This window comes from Saccostrea cucullata, unplaced genomic scaffold (assembly GCF_032062105.1).
Source record: "Saccostrea cucullata isolate Sc308-1 unplaced genomic scaffold, CSIRO_AGI_Scuc_v1 ctg2774, whole genome shotgun sequence".
Taxonomy (NCBI): Eukaryota; Metazoa; Mollusca; class Bivalvia; order Ostreida; family Ostreidae; genus Saccostrea; species Saccostrea cuccullata.
Genome location: NW_026935109.1, coordinates 22444 through 48826, shown reverse-complemented (window position 1 = coordinate 48826; position 26383 = coordinate 22444). Strand labels below are relative to the sequence as shown.

Sequence of the window (26383 nt, the reverse complement as noted above, 5' to 3'; positions counted from 1 at the left end):
AACAATATAAAAAACTTTGAATTAAAAAAAAGCGTAAAATCTTTTGTATTACTCCTAGGTTGAGATAGAAATGTTGAACCATTATTTTAAAACCAGAAATTATAACATTCTTGAAAGTACATGTAGACTGCTCTAAGATGGGACTAGACGACTATTATGCAATATAAACAGGAAATGACAGGTGTCACTACTTAGGTGTGGAACCGAATCCTTGTATATATATACGTGTGATGTACGTCTGGGTTACAATGTACCCCTCGGAATACAGCCCTGAGGGTGAATCTTACAATATATTTTCTATATAGTGTGTACAGAGTGGTTCGACCATGCTCTACGCGCTGAAGTTATTAAAAAATGATTGCATACATGTGACCCCCCCTCCCCCATACCTAGTACCATAAATACGCGATTTCCATGCATTTGTAATATGGGATAAAATATTATTGATATAGAATAAAATTTATAAAATATAGATTAATGGGGACGGGTGGGTCGTAAGAATTTAACTTTTGTTTAATGATTTAGACTTTGATATTCCTATCATGCATTTACAATCAAACAAGTCCGAAGACTGACCGGAGAGTCCATTATCTTCGTATAAAAAATACAATTATTTTTTTTTTTTACAACAGACCGAGAAGAGTAAGGGGTATACTATTTTTGAGACATAAACGGGTGTGAACAAAAAATCTCGATTGCATATCATGTGCTTGATAAAGGGGCCGAGCAAGGGACGCTTTACGCGATCGTACATATTAGGCCTAATATTTACATGTAATATGCTTGTAACGGTGGATTAATCATGTGTTGATAAATAAATGAATAAATGAATAAATGAATGAATGAATGAATGAATGAATGAATGAATGAATATAAAGATCTACTTCAGGTGGGTCATCATGTATTCGGCACTTTAGTAAACGCTTCGCTTAATTAATAATCGGGATATATTACAACAAATATAAGATGTTTTAAATAGTTTAAGTTGAATTACAAAGATCTAACGGAAATAATTGTAAATATAATTACCGAAATTAATTAAGTGTAAATCGCTAAAATGAGTAAACCGGGCCCGCTACCCATTTTAGTCACCTTGAAAAGGACAATCGGCGATAATGATGGATAAACATAACATTTTAATTCAAAACTGTCAGCGAAGGCAAATCTTATAGTAATAAACTATGTCCGTAAATTTCATGAAGAAATAATGTGTATTCATCTCATTATTGTCAAAAACCCGGTTTTCAGTTTCGAAATTCCCGGCCGGCCCGGCCCGGGTTTCGCTACCCATTTTAGTCACACTACAGAAGAGCGGAAAGGAAGAAGACCACCTGTCTGGATGTACAGGCCTAATGATGGAATTAAAAACTTTATTTTAACAAGGATTAATTCACGCAAGTATTTAAATCAGTCTGATTGATTTGGCGTGTGTGAATTATTCCATTAACATCACAAAATGTCCAATTGGAATTCTGCTGTCAGTCAGTGTCTGAAGGAATTAGTTTTGTTTACATGTCAGTGATGTAAGTATTAGCATGCTATGAATTTGGGGGTTATTTCTTGCAAAACGGAATCAAGCTCTATATGATAGATATTAGAGGAATATACATGGTCAAAAATTAATATAACTTTTATTAGTTTTCTTAGTCTTACTCAACAGTCAATTTAGGGAGGAGGAATATCTGTCAGGGTGTCCCATGTATCAGTAGGGTATGTCACATTGTGCCTGTCTAAGGTTAATCAAGTTCAAGTTCAGTTTATTTATGGATTCTATTACATAAGGTCTGTGCGAATGAGTTCAATAATTAATCCCTGCATGTACTTTTATGGGGTACTCACAAGGGTGGATCTTAACAACTGCAGTGATATAGATGTGAAATTTCTATTTTCCTTTTAAAAAACTGTGAACCAAAAATTATCACTTTGAAAACAAAGTGCCAATCATACGACATGTATGGAAATACCTTATTGAAGAGTTACTGTAGCTCCAAAGTTTTTTTTTCTAATTAGGTCAAACATGAATAAAGGTCAAGGGGTCAGAAATCATAGCAGGCTCAGAAATATCTTGCAACAGACATATGAAAAACCTATCTCTTCTAAATCAAAGTCATAAGGAAGAATTAATATTTATGAAAATTATGTCATACTTCAAGGTCAAGATATAATGGTAAAAAATCATGATAGTGTAATCTGTATTAAGAAAGGAATAATTCGCACAGGTAATACATGTATAATTTGAACATGTTGAAAGCCCTATCTCATCTCATTCAAAAGATATGACCAAAGTTTAAGTTTTTGTGACATTGATAAGCTGACCATTTAACAGATGACAGATGAATAAGATTTAATGTCCTCTCTTATTCGCTAAGGTGGGGGACAAAAATCAAAAGAACTCATCAAAAGGGATTGACTGACCTTGACCTGATAATGCATATAGATGCTTTCTGTAAAAATAAACGTCTTCTTACAATAATTTAGTTTATAGTTAGAAAGTTTAAGTATCATAAGAAAAAGAAATATCATGTTTGACATACATGTAGATCTATTTCAATGAAAAAAAGTGATATTGTCAGAATGAGATCAATATTGCCTGACTGCACCTTGCAGGATGAAAATTTAGTTTTAATAATTTCAGAACTTCTTTTTTTCTAATTAGAAAACAAAGATTTTTCGAGGAATTCCAATTATATATTACTAATAATTATAATGTACATGATCTATGTAAAGCCTAAATTGATTCGTTATCCAATGTAGATTTAACAGTCGAGCTGGTTGATGACAGGTATAAACTTAAAAAAATTACTAGTAGTAAATAAGGTACCGTAAAGGCGTAGTACATGTATACAATGTATATGTTGTCTTATTTAATCATATTCATTGTACCTGCTTTTTTGGCTGATATTAAGTGGTTATTTCAGCTTTTTTTTTATTCAGACAGAGTAGCATAGAGATGCAATTAATTTCATTTTTCATAATATTCATTCATTCATAAAAATAATAAAGATACCTAACCTAATGATAAAAAAAGAAGAATAAATCAGATTGGTGATCAATATCTAAAGACATGATGGCGGATCTAAGGGAATACTGTAGGTTGTAATATTTTCGTTCGTTTATTGCTTTTCTCATTTACCTAAGACAAAGCGACATGAGATATTTGTCTCATCTTTTTTAATTATGATTATGGCTAATTGATTTCAAACATTTAGCTTATGTCATGTATTATAGTCTAAATTTATGAGCGGTGGATCCAAGGGGAGTTGATATTTAAATACTTGTGGTGGATCAAAGGATACTAATGATTTTTGCAAATTTATTTCAACGTTTAGTTAATATTTCTGTGTGTGATCATGATCTTAACTAAGAAGTGGTGGATCCAAGGCAAGTGGATATTAATTGTTTTGATATATATATATAGCCATAAGAGTTGTGGTGGATGTAAAGGGAGTAGATAGATATTTGTAATAGGTCAAAGGATAATAATGATTATGGTTAATTGATTTCAAACATATAGCTTACATGTCATGTGTGATCAAGATCTAAACTTATAAGTGGTGGATCCAAGGGGAGTGGATATTTATCTTTTTTAATTATTTGTGTTTGATCAAAGGTTATTAATGAATTGTGATCATGTCTAATTTATTTCAAACATTTAGCTCGTGATCTTAATTTTAAAGTGGTTGATCCAAGGCAAGTGGATATTATTTTTAAATATTTGTGATGGGTAAAAGGACATTACTGATTCCGGCTAATTGATTTCAAACATTAAACTTATATGTCATGTGTGATCAAGATCAAAACTCATAAGTGGTGGATCCAAGGGGGGTGGATATTTATCTTTTTTAAATATTTGTGAATGATCAAAGGATATTAATGATTTATGATTATGGCTAATTTATTTCAAACATTTAGCTTTTATGTCAGGTGTGAACATGATCTTAATTTAAAAGTGGTGGATCTAAGGGGAGCGGATATTATTTTTAAATATTTGTAGTGGGTAAAAGGATAATAATGATTATGGCTAATTTATTTCAAACTTTAATCTTACATGTCATGTGTGATCAAGAACTTAACTTATTAATGGTGGATCCATGGGGAGTGGATATTCATTTTTTAAAGAAATATTTGTTGTGTATTAAGGATATTAATGACTATGCCATAGTCATTAATATCCTTGATATGGCTGATTGATTTTAAGCATTAAGATTATATGTCATGTGTGGTCATGATCTAAACTGATAAGCGGTGGATCCAAGAGGCATAAATATTTTATTTTTAAATATTTGGGTGAATCAAAAGATTTTAATAGTTGTACTTTGTGATTATATATAACTGAATTGAGTTCCATTAATTAAATATGTAGATATATTGCACATGAATTAAATAAATCCAATCTTATTAGTGGTGAATGCAAGGGGAATGGAGATTTAAAAAAATCCACAAACTAGACATCATATAAACCTAACATATATAAATATACATTAGTTAAGGAAAGAGACCCTCTTTGGACACTGTGAATTGGTTGCTATTGTGTTGGTATTAAATTTTCTTGTTTCATTTTTTTAAATATTCAGATTAATGGTCATCGATCAAATAATCTGTGAAGAGTTTTATGATGAATGTTTCATTTTGGGAGGCAACTGCCTTAGAAACCTGTTTTCATATAAATCTTCTTTTACATAAGCAAAAATTTGAAGAATGAATACTTGAAAATTTGAAAAATAATAGATATTTGTTATAACTATCCACTTTTATAAAATGAGAAACAGAGAAGATACTAATGATCCATTAGTCTAAGAAAAAACCCAAGTTTTTAGGAATTATCTTACAGTAAATATATCAATACATGGGATTTAAAACCCCATGATAAAGAAACGTGGGAGAAAAAACCCCATATGACAATATAAGCAACATATGGGTTTAAAAAACCTACATTGATTTTCGTGGGGTTATTTCATCCATGGGGTGAAAAATAAACCCCATGGGGTTTTTGTGGGTTTTTTTGTGGGGTATTTTTAAGTTCATGTTTCCCCATGGGATTTTTGTTTTTGAACTCAAATATCTCAAAAACTAGCAGAAAATGTTGAATTTTTTTTTCATAAATCAATTTGATTATAAAAACCCCACCATTTAAAAAAAACCCTAAGATGATAGCTTTAAAGGAAAAGGGTGCGCAAGTTCGGAAAAATGTCCATTCCGAAGTTGTCCGTCCCACTGTTTATGGTTTTTTCACACTATTTCACAATACCATTTTCCATATAATGATGAATACTACAACTTCTTTATGTAAACAAAAAATTTATTGTAATGTTTTATACCAAGACTAAAACAACGAATAATGTATGTGTTTATTACCTCCGAATGATGTAGTCGTTGTCTCATTAAGTGATGAATTTGCTGAACCTGAAGTTTAAAAATGGACGCCTGAATTACTTGAAATATCAGTTTATGAACGATTATGATATTTGCAAATGAAGAAGATGATATCTTTTCAAGATAAAAACGGCTATTAAGAGGAATTAAAAAAGAGTATTTGTAAAAAAAAAAAATCCATTTCAATCTAATTCATAAACATTTGTATTGTTATTTTCTTTAATTCATTGAATAATAAAAACTCATTTCAAAATATTTAGAATATTTGATATGGTTTGCATCTTCCTTTTCAAAATATTCATTTACATAGATCAATTCAAAGTGCATTGACAATAATAATTTGATTTCTCTGAGAAAAAAATGATTCAAGATATGGTACAACGTATTGTGGGGGAGAGGTTTGTTTTGTTGTTTTAAAGACAGAGACGCCAGTTTGTTTTCAGTCTTCAGCAAGTTTTAACAGGCGTTCTCTAATTATCATGACTTTTTCACACTATTTCACAAAACCATTTTCTACATAATGATGAATATAGCACTTTTGTTATTTGGACAAAAAATTAATATCTTTAAAACCAAGACTAAAGCAAAGAAAAATGTATGTGTTTATTACCTCCGGATGATGTGGTTGTTGTCTCATTAAGTGATGAACTCGCTGAACCTTAAATTTAAAAATGCACGCCTGAATTACTTGAAATATCAGTTCACGAACGAGTAAAATATTTGCAAATGACAAAGATCCTATCTTGGTAGGATAAAAAAACAGTTATGGAGAGGATTGAAAAACTAGTTTTTGATGAAAAAAAAAATACATTTCAGTCTCATTCATGAACATTTTAATGATCTTTCTAATTCATAGAATAAGGAACTACATTTGAAAACATTTAGAATAAATCTGATATGATTTGCATCTTCCTTTTCAAAATATTTACTTACAGTTATCAATTCAAAGTGAATTGACAATAATAATAGATTTCTTTGAGAAAAAATAATTGAAGATATGGTTTTTTCACACTATTTCACAATACCATTTTCCATGTAATGATGAATACTACAACTTCTTTATGTAAACAAAAAATTTATTGTAATGTTTTATACCAAAACTAAAACAACGAATAATGTATGTGTTTATTACCTCCGAATGATGTAGTCGTTGTCTCATTAAGTGATGAATTTGCTGAACCTGAAGTTTAAAAATGGACGCCTGAATTACTTGAAATATCAGTTATAGAACGATTAAAATATTTGCAAATGACAAAGATTCTATACGAACTAGTATTTGTTGAAAAAAATACATTTCAATCTCATTCATGAACATTTTAATGATCTTTCTAATTCATAGAATAAGGAACTACATTTGAAATAAATCTGATATGATTTGCATCTTCCTTTTCAAAATATTTACTTACAGTTATCAATTCAAAGTGAATTGACAATAATAATAGATTTCTTTGAGAAAAAATAATTGAAGATATGGTTTTTTCACACTATTTCACAATACCATTTTCCATATAATGATGAATACTACAATTCCTTTATTTAAACAAAAAAATTATTATAATGTTTTATACCAAGACTAAAACAATATATAAATGGTGCCTGTTTTGGGGGGTAACATTTGAAATTGACACCCCAAGGAAAACCATTGTCAACCGACGCGTCAGCGGAGGTTGACAATGGTTTTCCGAGGGGTGTCAATTTCAAATGTTACCCTCCAAAACAGGCACCATTTATTTTATTATACTGAATTTCTTATTGATTTAGGACGTCAGCACAAAAAAAAAACCGTCGATCGTCTTTACGTTCATGTATAATATATTTATAAAAGTTATGGTAAAACACGTGTGTTTGTTTTGTATGCAGATTAAGTCCATCGATAAAGGAGATCGATTGGTTGTTTATTTGTTTACGGGTGAATAGGTTGAATCCGTGCTACGCATGATTCAGTCACGTATAAGGTAGATTTTCGGGTGTTTTAAGTTATTCGAAGTTCGCTGCTACATTGCAACAGACTTAGATCGGAGATAGAAATCAGTCTATACTAGACGAGCGCTTAGCTTCATGTAGAAACAGTTGCTGATTATCCACAAACAAATAGAGCCGAGGTTCCGGGCATCTCTGACACGTTTGGATTCCATGTGGGGAAAAATTGGCACATTTGAAGGTGCAGCTACAAACTGGTAATTTCTTATTTGCGACTTTCTCAAAGAAAGAATGAAAGTATAAAAATAACATTTGAATTAAAAAACAATGTTTATATTATTAACGATAGGGTAAAGGGGACCATAAAAGCACCCTCTGTGTCTTTCACATTAAGGCAACAAAATTTTATTCTGTTAATCGTAATTCCTGAAAGCTTGAGTGATTAAAACGTTTGTCAACGTCTAATCTTCTGCCAGTTTTGTTTGTTTCGTTGTTACTAAGCCTCATAGACCATAGGACTATGTAAGCTACGGGTACGACTCTAACAGCAGATAGAGGCACGCGCAGAACAGAGAATCTGGTAAGCATTTGGACACAGATTAATGTCCGTTTTTCAGCTTGAATTTAGCTTTTGTAAAAAAAAAAAAATAAAAATAAATAAATATATATACATGTGTTACTTGAGAATGAGTATAATTCTAGTAAAGTCACGGTAGTAATTAATACACGTACGTACCTGGTACATGTATATATAATTTTATTCGTATGATGGCTTGGTATTTGGTAGCAATTATGAACAAAGTTCCTCTGTTTCTAATTTATAGTAACGAGACACACTATTTTGGAAGCTAATTGTATATGAATTTCATGATATGGTTCGAACAGTTCTAAAATTTTACAATTCTACATTGTACTGTGACACATTGATGCATAGAACTGCATATAGCTAGTTTCATTTTACTGAAGTTGTTTTCAAATCTTGGAAATAATGTACAGTGTACATGTAATTGAATATATAGTTCCTGATGTTCCTGATATAATCTCGAAAAATGATGAAACATCGTTTTATTTTAGTAAAAATTTTTGTTCAATAAAACCTTGTTTAGCCACAGTGGTTTTTATGCTCCAAATTCTGGACGTTGTATTTTCAAATACGTAGAAATGAAGAACATAAGATAAATGCATATTATTGATGCTCCATTATTTGTACATAATGTATTCCGATGCTGATAAATATGATAGCCTGATTCGGTTCAGATCATTTTGTTGAAGAGTATTGATTTAAGACAGTGTTTATAATAGCCTTCATTATGCATTTGATATGTCCTAATTTAGTGATTTCTATCTGTTGTGAAGAAAATACGACTCAACAGTTGATATCATGACGATATTCGCAAGACCTAGTGCCACATGTATTGGTGTATTGCAGACAAGGCCCTTTTGAAGTTCTGTAAGTAGTTGATGAAGCTGGCATGATCTGGCATGTAGTATGATGCAGACAAGGCCCTTTTGATGTTCTGTAAGTAGCTTGAAGAAGCTTGCATGGTTTGAGATGTAGTATGATGCAGACAAGGCCCATTTGACGTTCTGTTAGTAGCTTGATGAAGCTGGCATGGTCTTGCATGTAGTATGATGCAGACGAGGCCCCTTTTCAAGTTCTGTAAATAGCTTGAAGAAGCTGGCATGGTCTAAGATGTAGTATGATGCAGACAAGGCCCTTTCAAGTTCTGTAAGTAGCTTGAAGAAGCTGGCATAGTCTGAGATGTAGTATGATGCAGACAAGGCCCTTTCAAGTTCTGTAAGTAGCTTGAAGAAGCTGGCATGGTCTGAGATGTAGTATGATGCAGACGAGGCCCTTTTCAAGTTCTGTAAGTAGCTTGAAGAAGCTGGCATGGTCTGAGATGTAGTATGATGCAGACGAGGCCCTTTTCAAGTTCTGTAAGTAGCTTGAAGAAGCTGGCATGGTCTGAGATGTAGTATGATGCAGACAAGGCCCTTTTCAAGTTCTGTAAGTAGCTTGAAGAAGCTGGCATGGTTTGAGATGTAGTTTGATACAGACAAGACCCTATAGAATTCAGTAAGTAGCTGGAAGAAGCTGGCATGGTTTGAGATGTAGTTTTACAAAGACAAGACCATATAAAATTCAGTTAGTAACTTAAAGAAACTGGCATGTTTGAGAGGGTTTGATACAGACAAAACCACTTAAAATTCAGTAAGTAACTTGAAGAATCTGGCATGGTTTGAGATGTAGTATGATGCAGACAAGGCCCTTTTCAAGTTCTGTAAGTAGCTTGAAGAAGCTTGCATGGTTTGAGATGTAGTTTGATACAGACAAGACCCTATAGAATTCAGTAAGTAGCTGGAAGAAGCTGGCATGGTTTGAGATGTAGTTTTACAAAGACAAGACCATATAAAATTCAGTTAGTAACTTGAAGAAACTGGCATGTTTGAAAGGGTTTGATACAAACAAAACCACTTAAAATTCAGTTAGTAGCTTGAAGAATCTGGCATGGTTTGAGATGTAGTATGATGCAGGCAAGACACTTTCAAATTCTGTAAGTAGCTTAGATGAAGCTGGAATGGTTGAATGGTTCATCATGCACATTGATCAAAAAATTATTTTTGAAATTTTTAAAATTTTCGAAAAAGTTAACATTTTTGGAATGTAGTATTGACTAGTATATTTAGCCAAAGACCTTCAAAAGACCTGTAAGTATCTTGATGAAGCTGGAAAATTCCGAGATGTATGGTTATGCAGACAATTCTCTTTGTTGTATTTAAGTATTTTTTCGAAGTTAACATGACTTTAAATATAGTTGCTTTCTTGTCTTTTGAAGATGTGTAAAATTATAGTATCTCATTGAAGCAGGAAACTCGTTTTATTGATAAATACAAGTACATAAACTTCAAAAGATATACAAAAGTGCAATTTGTTTGAGATGTATTTGCAGACATATTTGAAATTTCAATTGACAAAGCGAAACTACTGTGCTTGCGTATTTATATTTTAATAGCCTAACTACTAATATAGCATTGTCTTGTTTATTCTGTAAAGGAGGCCAAATTGTAACTGTGCTTCTTATAATCACAGGCTCTGCTGGATTGGATTCTAAGCGTTTAGAAAATAATTTAGGAATAATAAAGCAGTTTGATATCACAATCTGATTTTGAAATTTTTGAAGCAAAAGTTTTTTCAGGTATCTTTATTCAGGACACACGGACCAGATGTTTTGCAAAACTTTCATTGAAGGAATTGTCTGAAGACTTCCAAAGCTGCGTTTAAAATCAAGGTTCGGACAAATCACCTCTAGTCAAAATCAAAGAGGAATAATGTTTACATTCTGGTAGGTGTAGTTCAGTTCATTTGTCCTATTGCTAATAACCAAGAGATGTTTAGAAAAGGTTAATAATAATGTTTGATCAGATGATTATGATTTATGATTGATTTAAATTTATTTTGTATTGTAAAAGTTATTCTTATGTATCCGGAAGTCACAATCTTGTACAAGAAACAAAGAATTCTGTAAGCACTCAAACTTTTAAGTTTATATAAGTAATTTTATTCTTCATAGTGTTTTAACGGGGTTGCTATCTGAACTGCAAATGCTGATATGTATGATTCACTGATAAAAATCAACGTAGAAGGCTTTTTGAGTTCATCTGAAGACGTCATGGTAAAAAGGAAAAGAAAACTCTTCAGCCGGGAAGGATAACTCTTTAATTTAATGATTTATTCAAAAAGTCATGAAAGTCTCCAAAGGAAGCTTAAAATTGAAATCTTTTTATACAACAAATTGAATTTCATGCAACTTAAGGTTCTTTAATACTCTGATAAGAGAGATAACTCTGAATGACATAAATGTCTAATATTCCTTTATAGATTTGCAAGTTGAAGTGTCTTTTTTGTCCAATTGAATGTATTTTACTTATAAATACATTCTTTTTTGGAAAATCATTAGGTTCAAGCAACATTTTATACCAGTGAGCAGACTGAGTGTTTATGAATCTTAATGTAATTGAAAGTTCTTTGAACATTTTTATACAAATGTCCTCGATCTAGCCTTAAATACCAATTTTTAAAAGTTTGATATAAATCTATAATTGATTTATGAAGTTTTGCATTCATAGCAAACGCTTTATAAACTACAGTATTTATGCATAATAATAATTGTGCAGTATACATAGAAGAAATTAAAGTACCACAGAACTCAGTATAAAAATCTGTGCAGTTTTCTTCAATTGCATGGAAACCTATAGTTTTTAACATAAATACAATTATTCAAGGCCTGGTTTGAAATAAGTAATAATTGGATTACCTTGAAGTCTTGATATCTAGGGGTGGGGTCATACACGTTTTGATAATTTTATGTCAATGCTTTCTTTATCGTCGAAGTCTGTTGCACTCGCGCATGCGAGCTCATCCTATATAAAGTGTTTTTGAGTTTTATTTATAAATAATTTATGTTCGTTTGAACTGGTGAATTTAGAACATAAATATATTTATAAAAGTTATGGTAAAACACGTGTGTTTGTTTTGTATGCAGATTAAGTCCATCGATAAAGGAGATCGATTGGTTGTTTATTTGTTTACGGGTGAATAGGTTGAATCCGTGCTACGCATGATTCAGTCACGTATAAGGTAGATTTTCGGGTGTTTTAAGTTATTCGAAGTTCGCTGCTACATTGCAACAGACTTATCCCCCGCCCCACCCACCCCTGCCAGTATGATCGATATACTGTACATGTTAAAATGTTCGTTTTAATGTTGACTGTCGCTTTATTTGTTTCTTTTTCTTTTGTAGAATGATTTGGATTTCAGAAGTTAAACTAAAGACTGTGCTTTGTATACTGTATACACTTCATTAAAGTCTGTTGCACTCGCGCATGCGAGCTCATCCTATATAAAGTGTTTTTGAGTTTTATTTATAAATAATTTATGTTCGTTTGAACTGGTGAATTTAGAACATAAGAAAGATTTCACACTCACCGGTTCACTAATCTCCTTATTGTTAGTTTGATACTCGAATTAGAGTCATTTATCCTATAAAGTTTCGTTATTTCTGGCTCGCAAGCATGTTTCCTACACTCGCAAGCATGTATCGTCTGTCGTTTGTTGTTTTCAAGTAAGCTATATCGGACGCAAGCTTTTATTGACGTCAAGTTAATTCCGGTTCTTTCAAACGCGCAACTGACGTTTTGAGAATTCTACGGTGAACCGTACGCGCATAATTTCCACGCATGTGGCATTACCGTTGTGTTACCCGTTGTCACGTGTGTTGCTAAGGCTCAGGGTAATCGAACGGATTGTTAACTGTGTCTAAACCAATTAGATTTTAGTATTTAAGAGCAATTCTCTGTAATCACCAAAGTAATTCTGAAAGGGTCTGGCACGCATAGTCTCAGATTTTCTTTAAACTTGGCATATAGTATCTTCATAGGGTAAAACTTATATGCATGACATAATTTTTTTCTGGACACCCTCTGTTACCATGGTAACCGGGATACAAATTTTCTGACCAATATGGCTAATTTGTGTGTGGCAATCTTACGAAAATCACACATTTTACACCATTTGTGCTGAGACCATATTGAGGATTGTACCTTTGTTACTAATATTTTATTAAACTACAACATCAATACTTTCAATAGATATCTTTAATTTGTTGGAGAGTTAATTGATAATTTTGTAATACTTTGTCAAATAATAGCAAAATATTGATTTTTCTAAATTTAGTCAAAACTTAAAAAGTACAACATTTTGGGAAGAAAAATAAAAAATTCGCAGCACTTTCACAATGTATCACTTACTTCATCTGAAGGTACTTGTCACATATAATGAAAATATTCAAAAACTTTCATGGGCAAATTGCAACAAATGTTGACAATAACAAAATGAAAAATCATAAAATTGGCATTTTGCCAAAAAAAGCTTTAACGTACATTTCATATAACAAGATACAGTTTTTTTCTTTTTCAAAATTTTTTTAACAAATATAGCTTAAAATCTTTGGTAACAATGAGACTTTGTCAGCCAACTCATAAAAAATATTTATATTCATATCTATAGGATAGAATATGATCATAAGTATAGATACCCCCCCCCCCTTCTAGCACACTACAAAAAAAACACTGTTGCTGCTTACTGAAGCTTATAAGGCTGCATTATACTTTCTAAAAGATTTGTTTTTTTCTATTTATGAGCATGATACAAAATACTGCGAATCTGCAATCCAAAACAGAAATAACTTAATATACTGTAGTTACTTGCTACACACAAATTATAGCACAGTACTGCATTAAGACAAGTCTCGTCAGCTTCTAAAAAAAATTTTTTTAGGAACCTCTAATTTCAAAATTGTCAATAACAACACATTTTAGGACATTTGAATTAACAAGCAGTATAATATTAACTTTAAGGAACTATAAACAATTATAGCAAAAAACTCATCTGTGGACATTTAAAAAATACCGTTATATCATATAAAGGTATGCATATTGAGACTATTTAGTTCATTTTCAACAAAATGGTACCTTTCAACAGGAAAAATGTTCAAAGACAATAAACCATTCATGAAAGTAAACACTGTTATTTCTTTTTGGGAAAATTAATGTAAATATTAATTCAATTACATATTCTTGGTCTAATATAATGCTTGTAAGATTATTTTTAACTTATTACAAATTGTGTAATGAACTGTAAGCAACCATTTTTTAACAAACAGACAGACAGAGAGACAGATGGACAAATGGAAGGGAAATCAATGGTCCCTTCTGTCTTCACCGGTAGGAGACTATCAATGTACAATTATTAGTAATTTCGGTTTTAAAATTGTAAAGTTTTGCATTACGTCACAACTTATGATGTGCTCAAGGTAAATAGTACATGCCTCGTAACCCCAAGCTTAATGACTGGAAAATTCTTCTAATCCCTGATTGGTTGCTCGTGCAACAGACTATTTCCATGTCATGTTGATAATATGAGTTGACAAATCACACAGCCGAAAAGTCGGATCACGACATCACACGATAACGTAAAATCAACAGTAAAATTGAGTGATATGCATTAGGTTAATAATAAAGATTGTGACGTAATGCAAAACTTCACACTTAACTGAAATTACTAATATCTACAAATCAATGGTCTTAGAAATTTCCTTTTTTAATTTTGACTTAATGTCTTCATCATTTGCAGCCTGCAAGTCATATTTGTCTGACTTCCTGTCTTGTTGGGCAAGCCTTGAGAAGAAACTCCCTATCTGTTGAGCCGTCAGAAACTCTTCTTTAGTGAAGCCATACCCACCTAACCTCATTTCCTCAGCAGCAGTGTAGGCATCCACCTTGCTTCCAGTTCTTTTGCCTACATTAAATTTCTCAATCATGTAGTTTTTTTGCTGTTGACTGAAAACAACTCTTCTCTTTTTGTTTTTTAATGCCCATCCCAAACTTTTGTCCTCAAGCTCCTCATCCTTAAATACCTCAATTGCACTTACATCTGGACAAATGGATGATGCTTGTGACAGTTTCTGAGAATAGATTACTTTGGCCTTGTCACTTAGTGGCTCTTTCTCTAGCTGATATTCACAATTCCCCTGCATAAGGTGGTGATCTAAGCTTTCTTTGTTTTTGAACTCTCGGATACAGCCTTCCATTGGACAAATTAAGTTACTCTTGGTTTGCTTCAAAAGGACTGCAGGTTCTACAAAAAATAACATGTAGAGAGTTACATGTAGATCACTTAATTTTGCCTTCACTTTATTTTGTTCTCACAAACTACTTTTAAAGGATGTGCTAAATTTGTTTGTTTATATACATGTATCAATAGTTAGGTTTGTGATATTCAAAACATGCATATAGATGAAACAGACCCAATGATTCTGACATAGGGAAATGTAAACAACTCTAGCAATCCTGTATGTATCCTCACCACTTGAAAGGACATAATTACCTTCAAGACTAATTGCAGTTACGATGTCTGTCCAGTCCTTTATGACCTTCAATTGGACACAGTTCTTTGAAGGCTTTAGAGTTTCCCATGATGAAAGTTTACCTGTAAAATATGACAAGATCTTCAAAGGAACAAAACTATGATGTGTTTACTAGTCTATATTTGTAACACTATAGTTAGAATTATCACCTTTAAAAAATTCAACCTAGGTTTATATGCAATAAAACAAGATATTTTTTGTGTGTATTTATAAAGAAAGCTGATTTGCATCAATTTACCTTCACCTATATCATATGCTTGCCACATTCTCAGTCCGTTGTTCTCAAAGGCAAAGTTATAGAAACTTGAGATGTTCTTTATGCTCTCCTTGTGTTTATCAGCTTCAAGGTCAAGAACAACATCAACAACTCGCACACGGTATGCTTTTTGTCCCAACTTGTCCAGAGCCTAAAAAACAAGAGTATCATAAATGGAACATAGCCAGTCCACCATGTGTTATCTCAAATCTTGTTCGATTCATCAAAGCCTACAGCAACCTTGGAGCTATGACTCAGGTCAAAGTCATGACACACTGCCTTGTCATGAGGATCAAATGTGCCAAGTATGATGTTGCAGAAGTAAAGAATGTAGAAAATTTTGCTCAGAAAAAGAAATTCTTTCGAAGTGACCTTGAACTTGGAGTAATGTCCCTCTACCTTGGAGGTATTGACCTTGGGTTAAAGTCAGGGCAAACCATCTAATTAAGGGGATGAAGGACCTTTAACTGAAAAAATACCTGTCATTTAATTTTTTTCATATTTTGTAAATATCTTATTTAGTATGTCCTACATACTATAAAGCAGACATATCAATAGGTTTCTAGACTTATTTCTGAGATATTGAGTGACAAATACCATACCCCACAGTGTCTGAGCGGAGTTTTTATTCTCCGTGTTTCTGGGTCCATTACTAGGTCGATAATTGAAATTTTTCACCATAGATAAAAAATATAAAAGCGGAAATGTGTCTTTTAAAATATTTTAGAGTATGAATAGGGTTAAAAATTCAAAAAAGAAAGATTCTTTTGTAACACCATATCTGGAGACGGAAATTTACGACTTTTTTAAGACAACTTAAACCATATAAAAATTAATTTGCAAAAAATCTTATCATTCAATATTTGAAAATTTACGTCGAAGTTCAAGGTCGTCATTGTATTGATTAACTGTAAAAATATCGATTGGTGAAGCTGAGCTCAATATTGCACGGGACAAAGTTAAACGAGTCATGATCATGAAAAAAACGTGTCATGTTTACATTTCTCGAGTACGGGAAAACCCAACTATGACGTCACACATTCCTGAAATAAGCGAAATAAGACAAACCCACAGAACATTTCCGTCAACAACCATGTAAAAATATTTTTTGCTTTCTGAAATTTACAAAATACCCTACCATGTACATATTATGGCCCGTTTTTATGATTTTATACTACCCGTTTTTACCGTGTATGATCTTACTGAACTAAGAGATCCACTATGACGTCAAAGACGCACTGGACGCGCAGAGTAGGGAAACGGCAGAGTGGATTAATCTATTCCGTAATTTGATAATATTTGCAAGAAATAAAATGTTTTCAGATATTTTTATACTTGATGGTGAACGCAAACAAACAGTCAAAAAAATTATACAAGTACTGTGGTTTCAATCTCGTTTTGTACATATTTTATCAGAGATTATGACGTAAATCAACTGAGTCACGTGACCATACATCCTTCATCCCCTTAAGAGGAACATTTTTGCCAAGTATGATGTAAACTTCAATCATGTATACATAACCAAGATAAAAGCGGATAGACGGACAGATGGATGGAGAGACGTGGACATCATACCATAATATGACCCATATAACAACAGGCATATGAAAACAAGGGGTCCAATCTTCCTTTAGCACCCACCTGAGAACTTTTGGAATTTTTATAAGTCCAGAAATGTGAACTGCAATCGAATTAAAGGAAAGTTTTACTTCTTGAAATCAACAAAACCCCTTTCTACATCCTAATTTGAATGGTATCAAGTTATCATCCTGAAAAAGCTGTCATGCTCTTAGGTTTCTTTACTTTGACCACTTGAAATTCAAATTATTACCGATACATGCCGTGTCAATTTCTGATTTCTGACTGATGTTGTGATTTCATAGCATCACTTACTTTTTTCATATCTACTGCTGTTGTTACATCCCTTCCTTCATTGACATACTTCTTGATTACAAATTTTGCATGTGCCGCTTTCCTGTCACACGGTCCTGTAGACACAATACAAAGGGAATTAAGAAAAAATTTAAAGATTAACTGAAACCTTAGACATCAAGTATTGACATTCTACAATTATGCAGACATTCCATTCAGATCCCAAAAAACTAGTACTATTTACCTGTGGCATTCAGTTTTGTCAAATACATGTATTTTGGATGGATTATGAGATAAGAAGTCATGGTATACCTTGAGTCTTTGAAAGTGAAAGACAAATACCTTTTGAGTTTTTGAGTAACAAAGAAGTGTTGATCAACAGATGAGCATACTAATAGACAAAGTTATACCATAAAGCTTCTGCATTTGAGATGTGGGGCCCTAATGAAATTAAAAGTACCTTTTCCATTCTGGGACTCGCTAAAATTGTATGTTTTCAGCTGGGGTCCAACGTCATGCCGGAGAGTGGACAAAGTAACAGAGCTTTTGTAACAACCAGCATTGTCACTAAAGATGTGTACTTTTTGCAGATTAGGCACGGTGATATTAAGGTCTCTAACGACATCTGTCAGTACTGCTGTTGTTGTTGCGGCATCTTGAGATGTTTGAGACTGGAAGATATGAAGATGAGTCAAGGTCTGTAACCTATTTTCCAACTTGACAAGGGAGACTGACACATGCCAATTAATACCACGTTTGGCAAACCAGTCTTGTTGGCCTTCCCTATATCTCCTAGGGAGAAACTTCATCGCCCAATCAGTTGTAATCATAGCACTGTTTGTTTCCAGACTGTCTGCTATGTTCTTTCTTGCAAGTTCTTGATTTTTTGATCTCACAATGTGCTTTTGCAGCTCTTTTATATCTTCAATGGCTTTTTCTACCTATAATTTGTTAAAAGAATAAGATGTTATTCAATTTCCAAGTTATATTGTTTTTTGACAATTTCTTGGAGATCTGAATGTTAAATGCAGCGGTACATGCATCCCAAGTGAAACCACTGATTGAACAATTAGCCGAAATATGAACTTTCATTACCAGATGAAATACATATCAAATACATTACCTTAAACATCAGTGCATCTTTATTATTGACTTGTCTTCCTTCTACCACCTGATGAATTTTCTGTAGTGTTCTGTCCAATTCGATACAGCTTTGGCAGTGGTGATTGTGCATGTGTGGACAGTGATGCCGGAACTCACATCCTGGGGCACTTAAAGCAAATCCTAAGCAATGCTGAAGAACATCTGTTTGCTTTGCCAAATGTACCTGAAACATAGTAGACATTCTCAACAGTTGAAGCTTGACATGATAAGGGCAACAACTTCATACATGTACCAGGTATAAAAGGTGACCTTGAATTTTGACCTGGAAAAAAAAACGATACTGCCTGGGCAGCCATATTTGTTTATGGGCAGCAAGGTAAAGGACCCCGAGTACAATCTTTCTGCCATGTGTCATTGAAATCCCTACAGCCGTTGTGGAGGAGAATTAAAAATGTGAGAACTTAAACCTGTCAGATAGATAGAGGCCTATGACTATAGCTCACTTAAGCCTTTAGCTCAGGCAAGCTAATAATCATCATCAAAGTACACTGTGACCTTACCCTTGAAGTTATGTAAAAGTACACTTCTACTGCACAATGCATTCATTTTAAAAGACAATGCCTTCAAGTTGGTATTTCTAATGCTCATGTGCTGCTCAAGGTCATACAAGTCTTTTACTGCTTAAATTACTCAGCAATTAATTCTGATGACAAATGATTGATTGATTCTATATTGTTTAACGTCCCTCTTGAGAATTTTTCACTCATATGGAGACGTCACCGTATGCCGGTGAAGGGCTTCAAATTTTGACCTTTACTCGGCACTCAGGGTCATTGAGCAGTGAGGGTTCTTTATTGTGCAAACACCTACCGTGACACGGGACCTATGTTTTGGAGAATATACATGTATTCTAAGAACATTTACCTTAAAATCTGCCTTCAAGTATCTTTTTGCTTCCATAAACTTTGTTTTCAGATCTTTTTCATTGAGGTCATCTAAGGTCTCTTCTAAAGCTTGGAAAGCTCGAGATCCTTCCATAACATAATTGTCAAGCCCCTCTACACTTTTCCTAACTGATGCAGCACAATCTGTCAGAATCTTGTAAAGAGTACTTTTTCCTGAAATGATTGTTTTGATACTATTTTACCAAAAAAATTACAAAATAGATACCTAAACATCTCTAATAATAATATTCTAGGATTCTTGTAATAATTATGTATTTCTTCTGTAATTGAGATATCTACATGAAAATAATTACATGTTTTTTCCTCTCATAAACATGATAAGGTACATGTAGATTATTCCTACTAAATTTGATAAACGGGAGTGTCTATGATATGGCTTTCACCATGCCAGAGAGCAATTTCCAACAAAGTTAGCTTATGACCTCTGTTAACCTTGGAAAAACAACAGGCATTTTCTTATCACGTTGGCCATGTTAATCAGGTTTAATGATCCAAAGGATCAGGTATTATTGTAATCTTGGCTTTTTTCAAAAGTGTCCACAAACAGACACACAGCACGATAGGATCTACCATAAAGCTTCAATACAGTAGCTATGCACAAATATTAGATAAGAATGTGAGAATCATCAAGAAGTGTTTCAATGCAGAATGTTTGGTGCCACATTTTTACCTAAAGGTGTTGCACCCTCCTCTTCACAAAGCTGCTGGTATTGACTTATCACGGCACTAGATGATATGCTCCTGATCACATTTGGAATCGTTATCATTTCACCTGAATCTAATTTCAATGTCCTTTGTCCATATGGCAAATCTTTGACAACTTGTGTTGATGTAATGAAGTCTATAAAATGATCTAAACTTTCCACACTAAATCTCTCTCTTTTCTCTGATTTTTCCTTAACTGGTACACCAATACCTTCATTTGCAGCATGCTTTTTAGCCTCGTAAAATCTCCATGACGTTAGTCCTGGAATAAACTGAAAAAAAATAACAAAAGAATATAAAAGATGTTCAACAGACAACATAACTCACATATCAGAAGCTGCTGCTTCCAAGGACTTGTTTTTAAAAAGTAGGTCATACTTCAAGGTCAAAATTTTTGTTCCAATGAGAATGTCTTGTCATGTACACATGATACATTTTAAAGCTAGATCTTTTTAAGGTTAAAAAAATACCATGGCCAAGTTTAAAGTTTTCCAAAAGATGTCTTGTTATAGAGGATACATATGTGAAATATAAAAGCTCCATCTTTTAGTGTTCAAAAGTGTTGGCCACAGTTAAACTTTTTGTTCATGCCCGACGCCGACAGATGGACGGACATTGACGGACAGGTAGACGCTGACTCTAGGGCTGTGACATAAGCTCTATGGGGAAAAATTGTAACTAACCAACCCAAATTTCATTTGACTCAACAGAATTTATTGTAAATTAGTGAAATTTAGTTTAGGGTTAAGGATTTTACTTTTAGTGTTAGGCATTTGGGTTAAGTCGTTAAGGGATATCTTATGATGACTAAAGTTTTTGGATTTGGGTTGGTTCTATTTCTTTCAGGACGTTTGAATAGTTCCAATTTCTTAAAACATATCTACTCCAGACATTCCTCCAAGCAAGCTAAAAATACTTACCTCTTGAGCTTCTTCAAAAGACATCTGCTGAACAATAATAGACAGCACTTGTCTTCTAAATTGCCATGTTTCTCCTTTGGAGTATATTTCTTTCAGGACATTGAGACTCTGGTCATTTTCTAAATCTTCTTTTTTCTCTTGGTCTGCCAGTATAGACTTCCATAAAATCTCCCCCTCATTTGGAGACACTGTCTCAAGGACCACAGATATACACTGTTTAGCTTTCTCCAGATAACGTTTCTTTGTTCTGTCACTGGATACAGTCAAAGGATTTGTGAGCTTTTTAATTGGACTCACATCACACTGAGCCAAGAAAGTATTAAGACTCTCAAGTCTAGATATTTTCAAAATGGAAGCCTCAGAAATCTGGCTGTCTGTAATTGATTCTTGACTGCTCAGTACTGAACTAACATTACTCTGTTGACTCAAGTGTTCAGGATTATCAGGATACTGAAAAATAATTAAGGGCAAGTACTTAGTCAAACATGACTCAGATATCTGCATGTCAAATATTTCAACTGTATGTTAGAACTAAACGTAGGGATTCATTGCAATTCAATGCAAGCGACATATCAAAAACGAAGAGCGAGATGAAAGGTCTAATTTGGATTCAATGTAGGCTAACTAACAGATTGCTAAATATTATGAAGGCAAAAATTTATCTGATTAGTTTAGTCCAACTGGTTTACTAAAATAATCTCTTACATGTACAGGCATACATTTTCTCTTTGATATCTCATTCCTATCAAGTGCACTTTCAGCAGATGCAACAGCACTTTTCTGAAAAACAATGTAATTAGAAAAATAGAGTGTTTCAGGGTAAATATAAGTCAAGTAAGGTTTAGGTTTCAAAGATGTATACATACATGGACACAGAACAGACGAAATATTTTTTGTCCTTTTGCTTTGCGTTCACTAGGGCTGGGTATTGGCCCGAGATTTCGTATTGCGATATATTGCGATATTTGTAACTGTATCGCGGTATGTATTGCAATATTTTAAATGTAATTTAAATGGCATTTTCTTACTATATTTAATTTAATTTACATGCAAAATGTACATAACTATGATAAGTAACCAACACTGACAAAAAACTGTTGATTTCATTAAAGTTATGTTCTGAAAAGTTCCCACAAAACAACTTCTGTCGTACTGTTTGGCTTAATAACAAACTTTCATGAGTCCATTTTTATATAATTATACCTGGCAATGACAAAATTCCTTAATCTAAGCATATTGCCAATATATCGATATTACAAAATCGTATTGCGATACGATATTTTTTGTCATTGTATTGCAATATATTGAAATATCGATAATATTGCCCAGCCCTAGCGTTCACCAAAAAAATCCTTATCCTCTCTATATAAACACACAAATATCAACAGGGAACATGTGTGTCGTCTGTCACTGACTTTATCCATAGCATTATAGACAGACGGATGGATGCCATACAAAGTGATCCCAAAGTGTCCCCCTGCTACCCAGGCGACACAAAAACTGGCATATATTTTTTAATGTTGCATTATATACTCATTAATTACCAGACATATGCAACATCATTTTGATTAATGATAACAAAGTGAAGTTTAAAAATGTAGACTCACCCTTTTCCTTGTACCATAAGTATCACCTTCTTCTGATGGTATGTGCTCCTCATACTCTGGAAGTGCTGGACTCAACTCCTGAAAAATAATGATGGACTTATCTCTTCTGTGCAACTTTTGATATGCTTTTCATAACTTGGGTCAATGGAGTTTAATCAGGACTGTACACATTTCAGCAGTGTAACACTTTAAAGCTTAAAATTGGGTTTGGGAAACTCACTTAGATATGCTTTATATCAAAAATCATTCCATATTTTTTTTAATTCAACTGCTCCATACTTAGATACATGTACTTAGGATCTGCCAGAGAAATGTCACAGAACCCCTCAAGTAGATTCAAGGATTAAACATGTTAAACAAAAGTGTTCAAGAAATGTGTGTGACCTGCAGGTGGCTTTTTAAAAAGTGTAACAGAGTGTGATTATAGACAGTGATTCCCTAGTATCCGTGATGTAGTAACCGTGCCAGATTTTTCTACAAGTTATCACTGTGAAATTTATGGTTTGAGAAGGAATCAGTAAGAACAAATTTTTTTTTAAAGTAAACTATTTGTTTGACTAAAAAAATTAACAAGTCTAGTAGTATACTTAAATTAGTATCTTGAAAAGTCTACCTACTATTGCAAAATATACATTTTTTGTGTATCTATATACAATGTACAGTATGTTTATACTTACTCTTTCCTTTGTGGCATAAGAGACACTTTTATCTGCTTGTAACATGTGTAAGTGTGCATCATTTTCTGGGTTAGACTGCTAATATATGCAAAAAGAGAAAGTACTCATGTACAACTATGGTTGTGATGTGCTATAAAAATAGTGATACATATAATTTATGTATTTTTTAAACTGCACAAAAAATCTGATATTGGTTTTTTGTAGAGATTAAATTGATTTTCAATATATATAGCTGAAATCTGAATTAAGGAAACATTAATGGACTTACGCCATGTACTTCCAGTCCTGGATCCCTCTCTTGACTGTAGACTTGTTCCCGACAAAGTCTGCAAATAGCTGTAAAATATGAACATGATGAAAATTTTATTTAATTAAGTTCATTTATGGTACAACTTTGTTTGCACTTTGTTTCACTTATATGAACGCACCTCATTTGTGAAGAGTGCCTCAAATTTACATACTCAATGCATCAAAGGGAACTAGAGTGCTTTTTATCAATGAATTTTTTGAAATAGATCAGTAGATTCCTTTTTAATTTTGACTTCAGAGTACCTTTAAAAGTCAACTATTTCAGCAAGTTTGGAAAAGGGAAGTGCATATATCAGGTAAAATTAGTTTAATAAGTAGATTAATGTAATGGATTCTCGCCTGGACCCATAAAGCTCCAAATTACTTTGATTGTGCCCCTGGTGAGATTTTTAAATAAAAAACTCTTTGGAAGTTTCCATAAGTTAACCTGTTAAACATAAATTTGCTATATTGTCAATGATTATACTTACGAGTTCCTACTGGAATGAAAACACCAGTGTTTCTGGCTATTTGGATGAACATTTCACCAGAGACATATCTATCACCATTTTTTTTTTACATTTATGTACATTAAATATTTGTCCATATGTTGAAATGTCACATATCTTCCTTCGTCTTCTTCTTCTCAAATTTTCAAGGATACTTTCCCTATGCTGCAAACATATGGTCAATTTTTGTATAAAATTTGATGGCAACAGACTAATTTCGGAAAGTATACAAAGTTGTTCATCATATTCAATGTCCTTCAGAGGAGAAAGTTCTCCTTTGCAGGTAATTTGCAAGTAAGAAAATTTTCCCTTTAAGTAATCATTGATAGAACACATTTTTAGGACTTTTAAGGCCAAGTCAGATTTCCCGTTTCCACCTACATAACTGTACAAGTTTACTTCCAGAATTTCCTCACTTCAAATCATCGATGTTTTAGTCTGTATCATTGTGGAGGTAAAAGCAAACTTCTGGCAGACTACAGACATATCAATGTAAAAGAGTTCCGTTAAAGGGGGATAATTCAAGTGTTGCAATTTGTAGTACAAGAAGGCTTCAGTCATTACATGCATGGAAGCCAAAAAATGGAGAAAATGTATACATATTTAGCATTTGTGATATTTATAATTACCTCTTGTCTTCTCTTGTATTAATTCTTGGTCCTTTTCCTTCTTCTATACTGCCAATCCTCAACCGAATCTGCTTTTAATAAGTTTTCTCACCAAATCATTTATTTACCACTACAAGTGCCTACATATTGTACCTCCAAGCGCTAGAGAGTAATCCAAGGGAAGTAATCGGGAAGCAAAAAAAGCTTCAAAATGCAGAAAAAATGGAAATTCACCTTTGAATTTCTTTTACACATATCATTTGCCCACCAATTTTTTATTTGTTTGAATATAATCAAATATCAACCTTTCATGTTTTCTTATTGCTTAATTTGTAGATGGCTGCATTTTTTTGTTTTAAGTCTGTAAAAACTGAGCAAAATTTACTCTATTTTTGACATTTTGCAATGCATAACATGACCACTTATGAGTGTAAAATTAAAATTAAACTGTAAACATTGTTGATTGAATCTCTAGTATTGGATAACAACAATAAACACAAATATAGATATCTCTGTTCATTTCTAGACATGGTTTTTCATGAAAAGTACAGATTTTCATGATTTACAAAAATCAGAAAGTTTGTATCCCGTTTCCATGGCAACCAAGGTTACAATTCAAAAACTATTTTTAGAATTTACAATCACTCACACACCTGTATTAAATTATGATATAAAAATTTAAATCTGTAACTATGCGTGCCAAAATTTTTTGGTGATTACAGAGAATTGCTCTTAACATGAAAGTATGATAATAAATAATGTATGTGTTTATTACCTCCTGATGATGTAGTCGTTGTCTCATTAAGTGCTGAGTTCGCTGAACCTTAAATTTAAAAATGGACGCCTGAATTACTTGAAATATCAGTTGTAGAACGATTATGATATTTGCAAATGAAAAAGATGATATCTTTTTAAGATAAAAACGGCTATGGAGAGGAATTTAAAAAAGAGTATTTGTAAAAACAAAATCCATTTCAATCTAATTCATCAAAATTTGTATTGTTTTTTAATTCATTGAATAATGAAACTCATTTCAAAATATTTAGAATAATATTGATATGGTTTGCATCTTCCTTTTCAAATTATTCTCTTACAATTATCAATTCAAAGTGCATTGACAATTATAATTTTCTGTGAAAAGATGGTCTTTTCTAATCACCATGGCTTTTTCACACTATTTCACAAAACAATTTTCCACATAATGATTACTATAGCAGTTTCGTTATTTAGACAAACATTTATTGAAATGTTTAATACTAAGACTAAACTGACGAAAAATGTATGTTTATTACCTCTTGATGATATGGTCTCTGTCTCATTATTTGATGAATTCGCTGAACCTGAATAAGAGAGAGAACGCCTGAATTACTTGAAATATCATTTTACCAACAAATAAACTATTTAAAACATTTAGAAGAAATCTGATATTGTTTGCGTCTTCGTTTTCAAAATATTCACTTACATTGATTAATTCAAAGCGCATTGACAATAATGAATTGGTTTCTCTGAGAAAAAAATAATTGAAGATATGGTACAACGTGTTGTGGGGGAGAGGTTTGTTTTGTTGTTTTTTAATACAAAAACGTCAGTTTGT

The 26383-nt window shown here is 32.7% G+C and overlaps 1 protein-coding gene and 1 long non-coding RNA gene across 2 annotated transcripts in view; both read right to left on the bottom strand.

Moving 5' to 3' along the window:
- LOC134241893 (uncharacterized) overlaps positions 1 to 25582 on the bottom strand; it is a 38115-nt gene extending 12533 nt beyond the window's left edge. The window contains exon 1 of the long non-coding RNA XR_009986752.1: positions 25565 to 25582. This is a non-coding gene — a long non-coding RNA (uncharacterized LOC134241893). The remainder of the gene's footprint in view (positions 1 to 25564) is intronic.
- Positions 12638 to 23456, bottom strand: LOC134241892 (uncharacterized). Its single transcript, XM_062723905.1, has 12 exons — positions 23385 to 23456; positions 22708 to 22785; positions 21806 to 21880; positions 21101 to 21550; positions 20146 to 20452; positions 19435 to 19628; positions 18530 to 18733; positions 17867 to 18347; positions 17428 to 17522; positions 15517 to 15685; positions 15239 to 15340; positions 12638 to 14989 (listed from the first exon to the last, which is right to left on the bottom strand). Exons 1-12 carry the CDS (start codon positions 23427 to 23429, stop codon positions 14421 to 14423), a joined length of 2769 nt encoding a protein of 922 aa, XP_062579889.1. The 5' UTR covers positions 23430 to 23456; the 3' UTR covers positions 12638 to 14420.
- Positions 25583 to 26383: the final 801 nt, after the last annotated feature.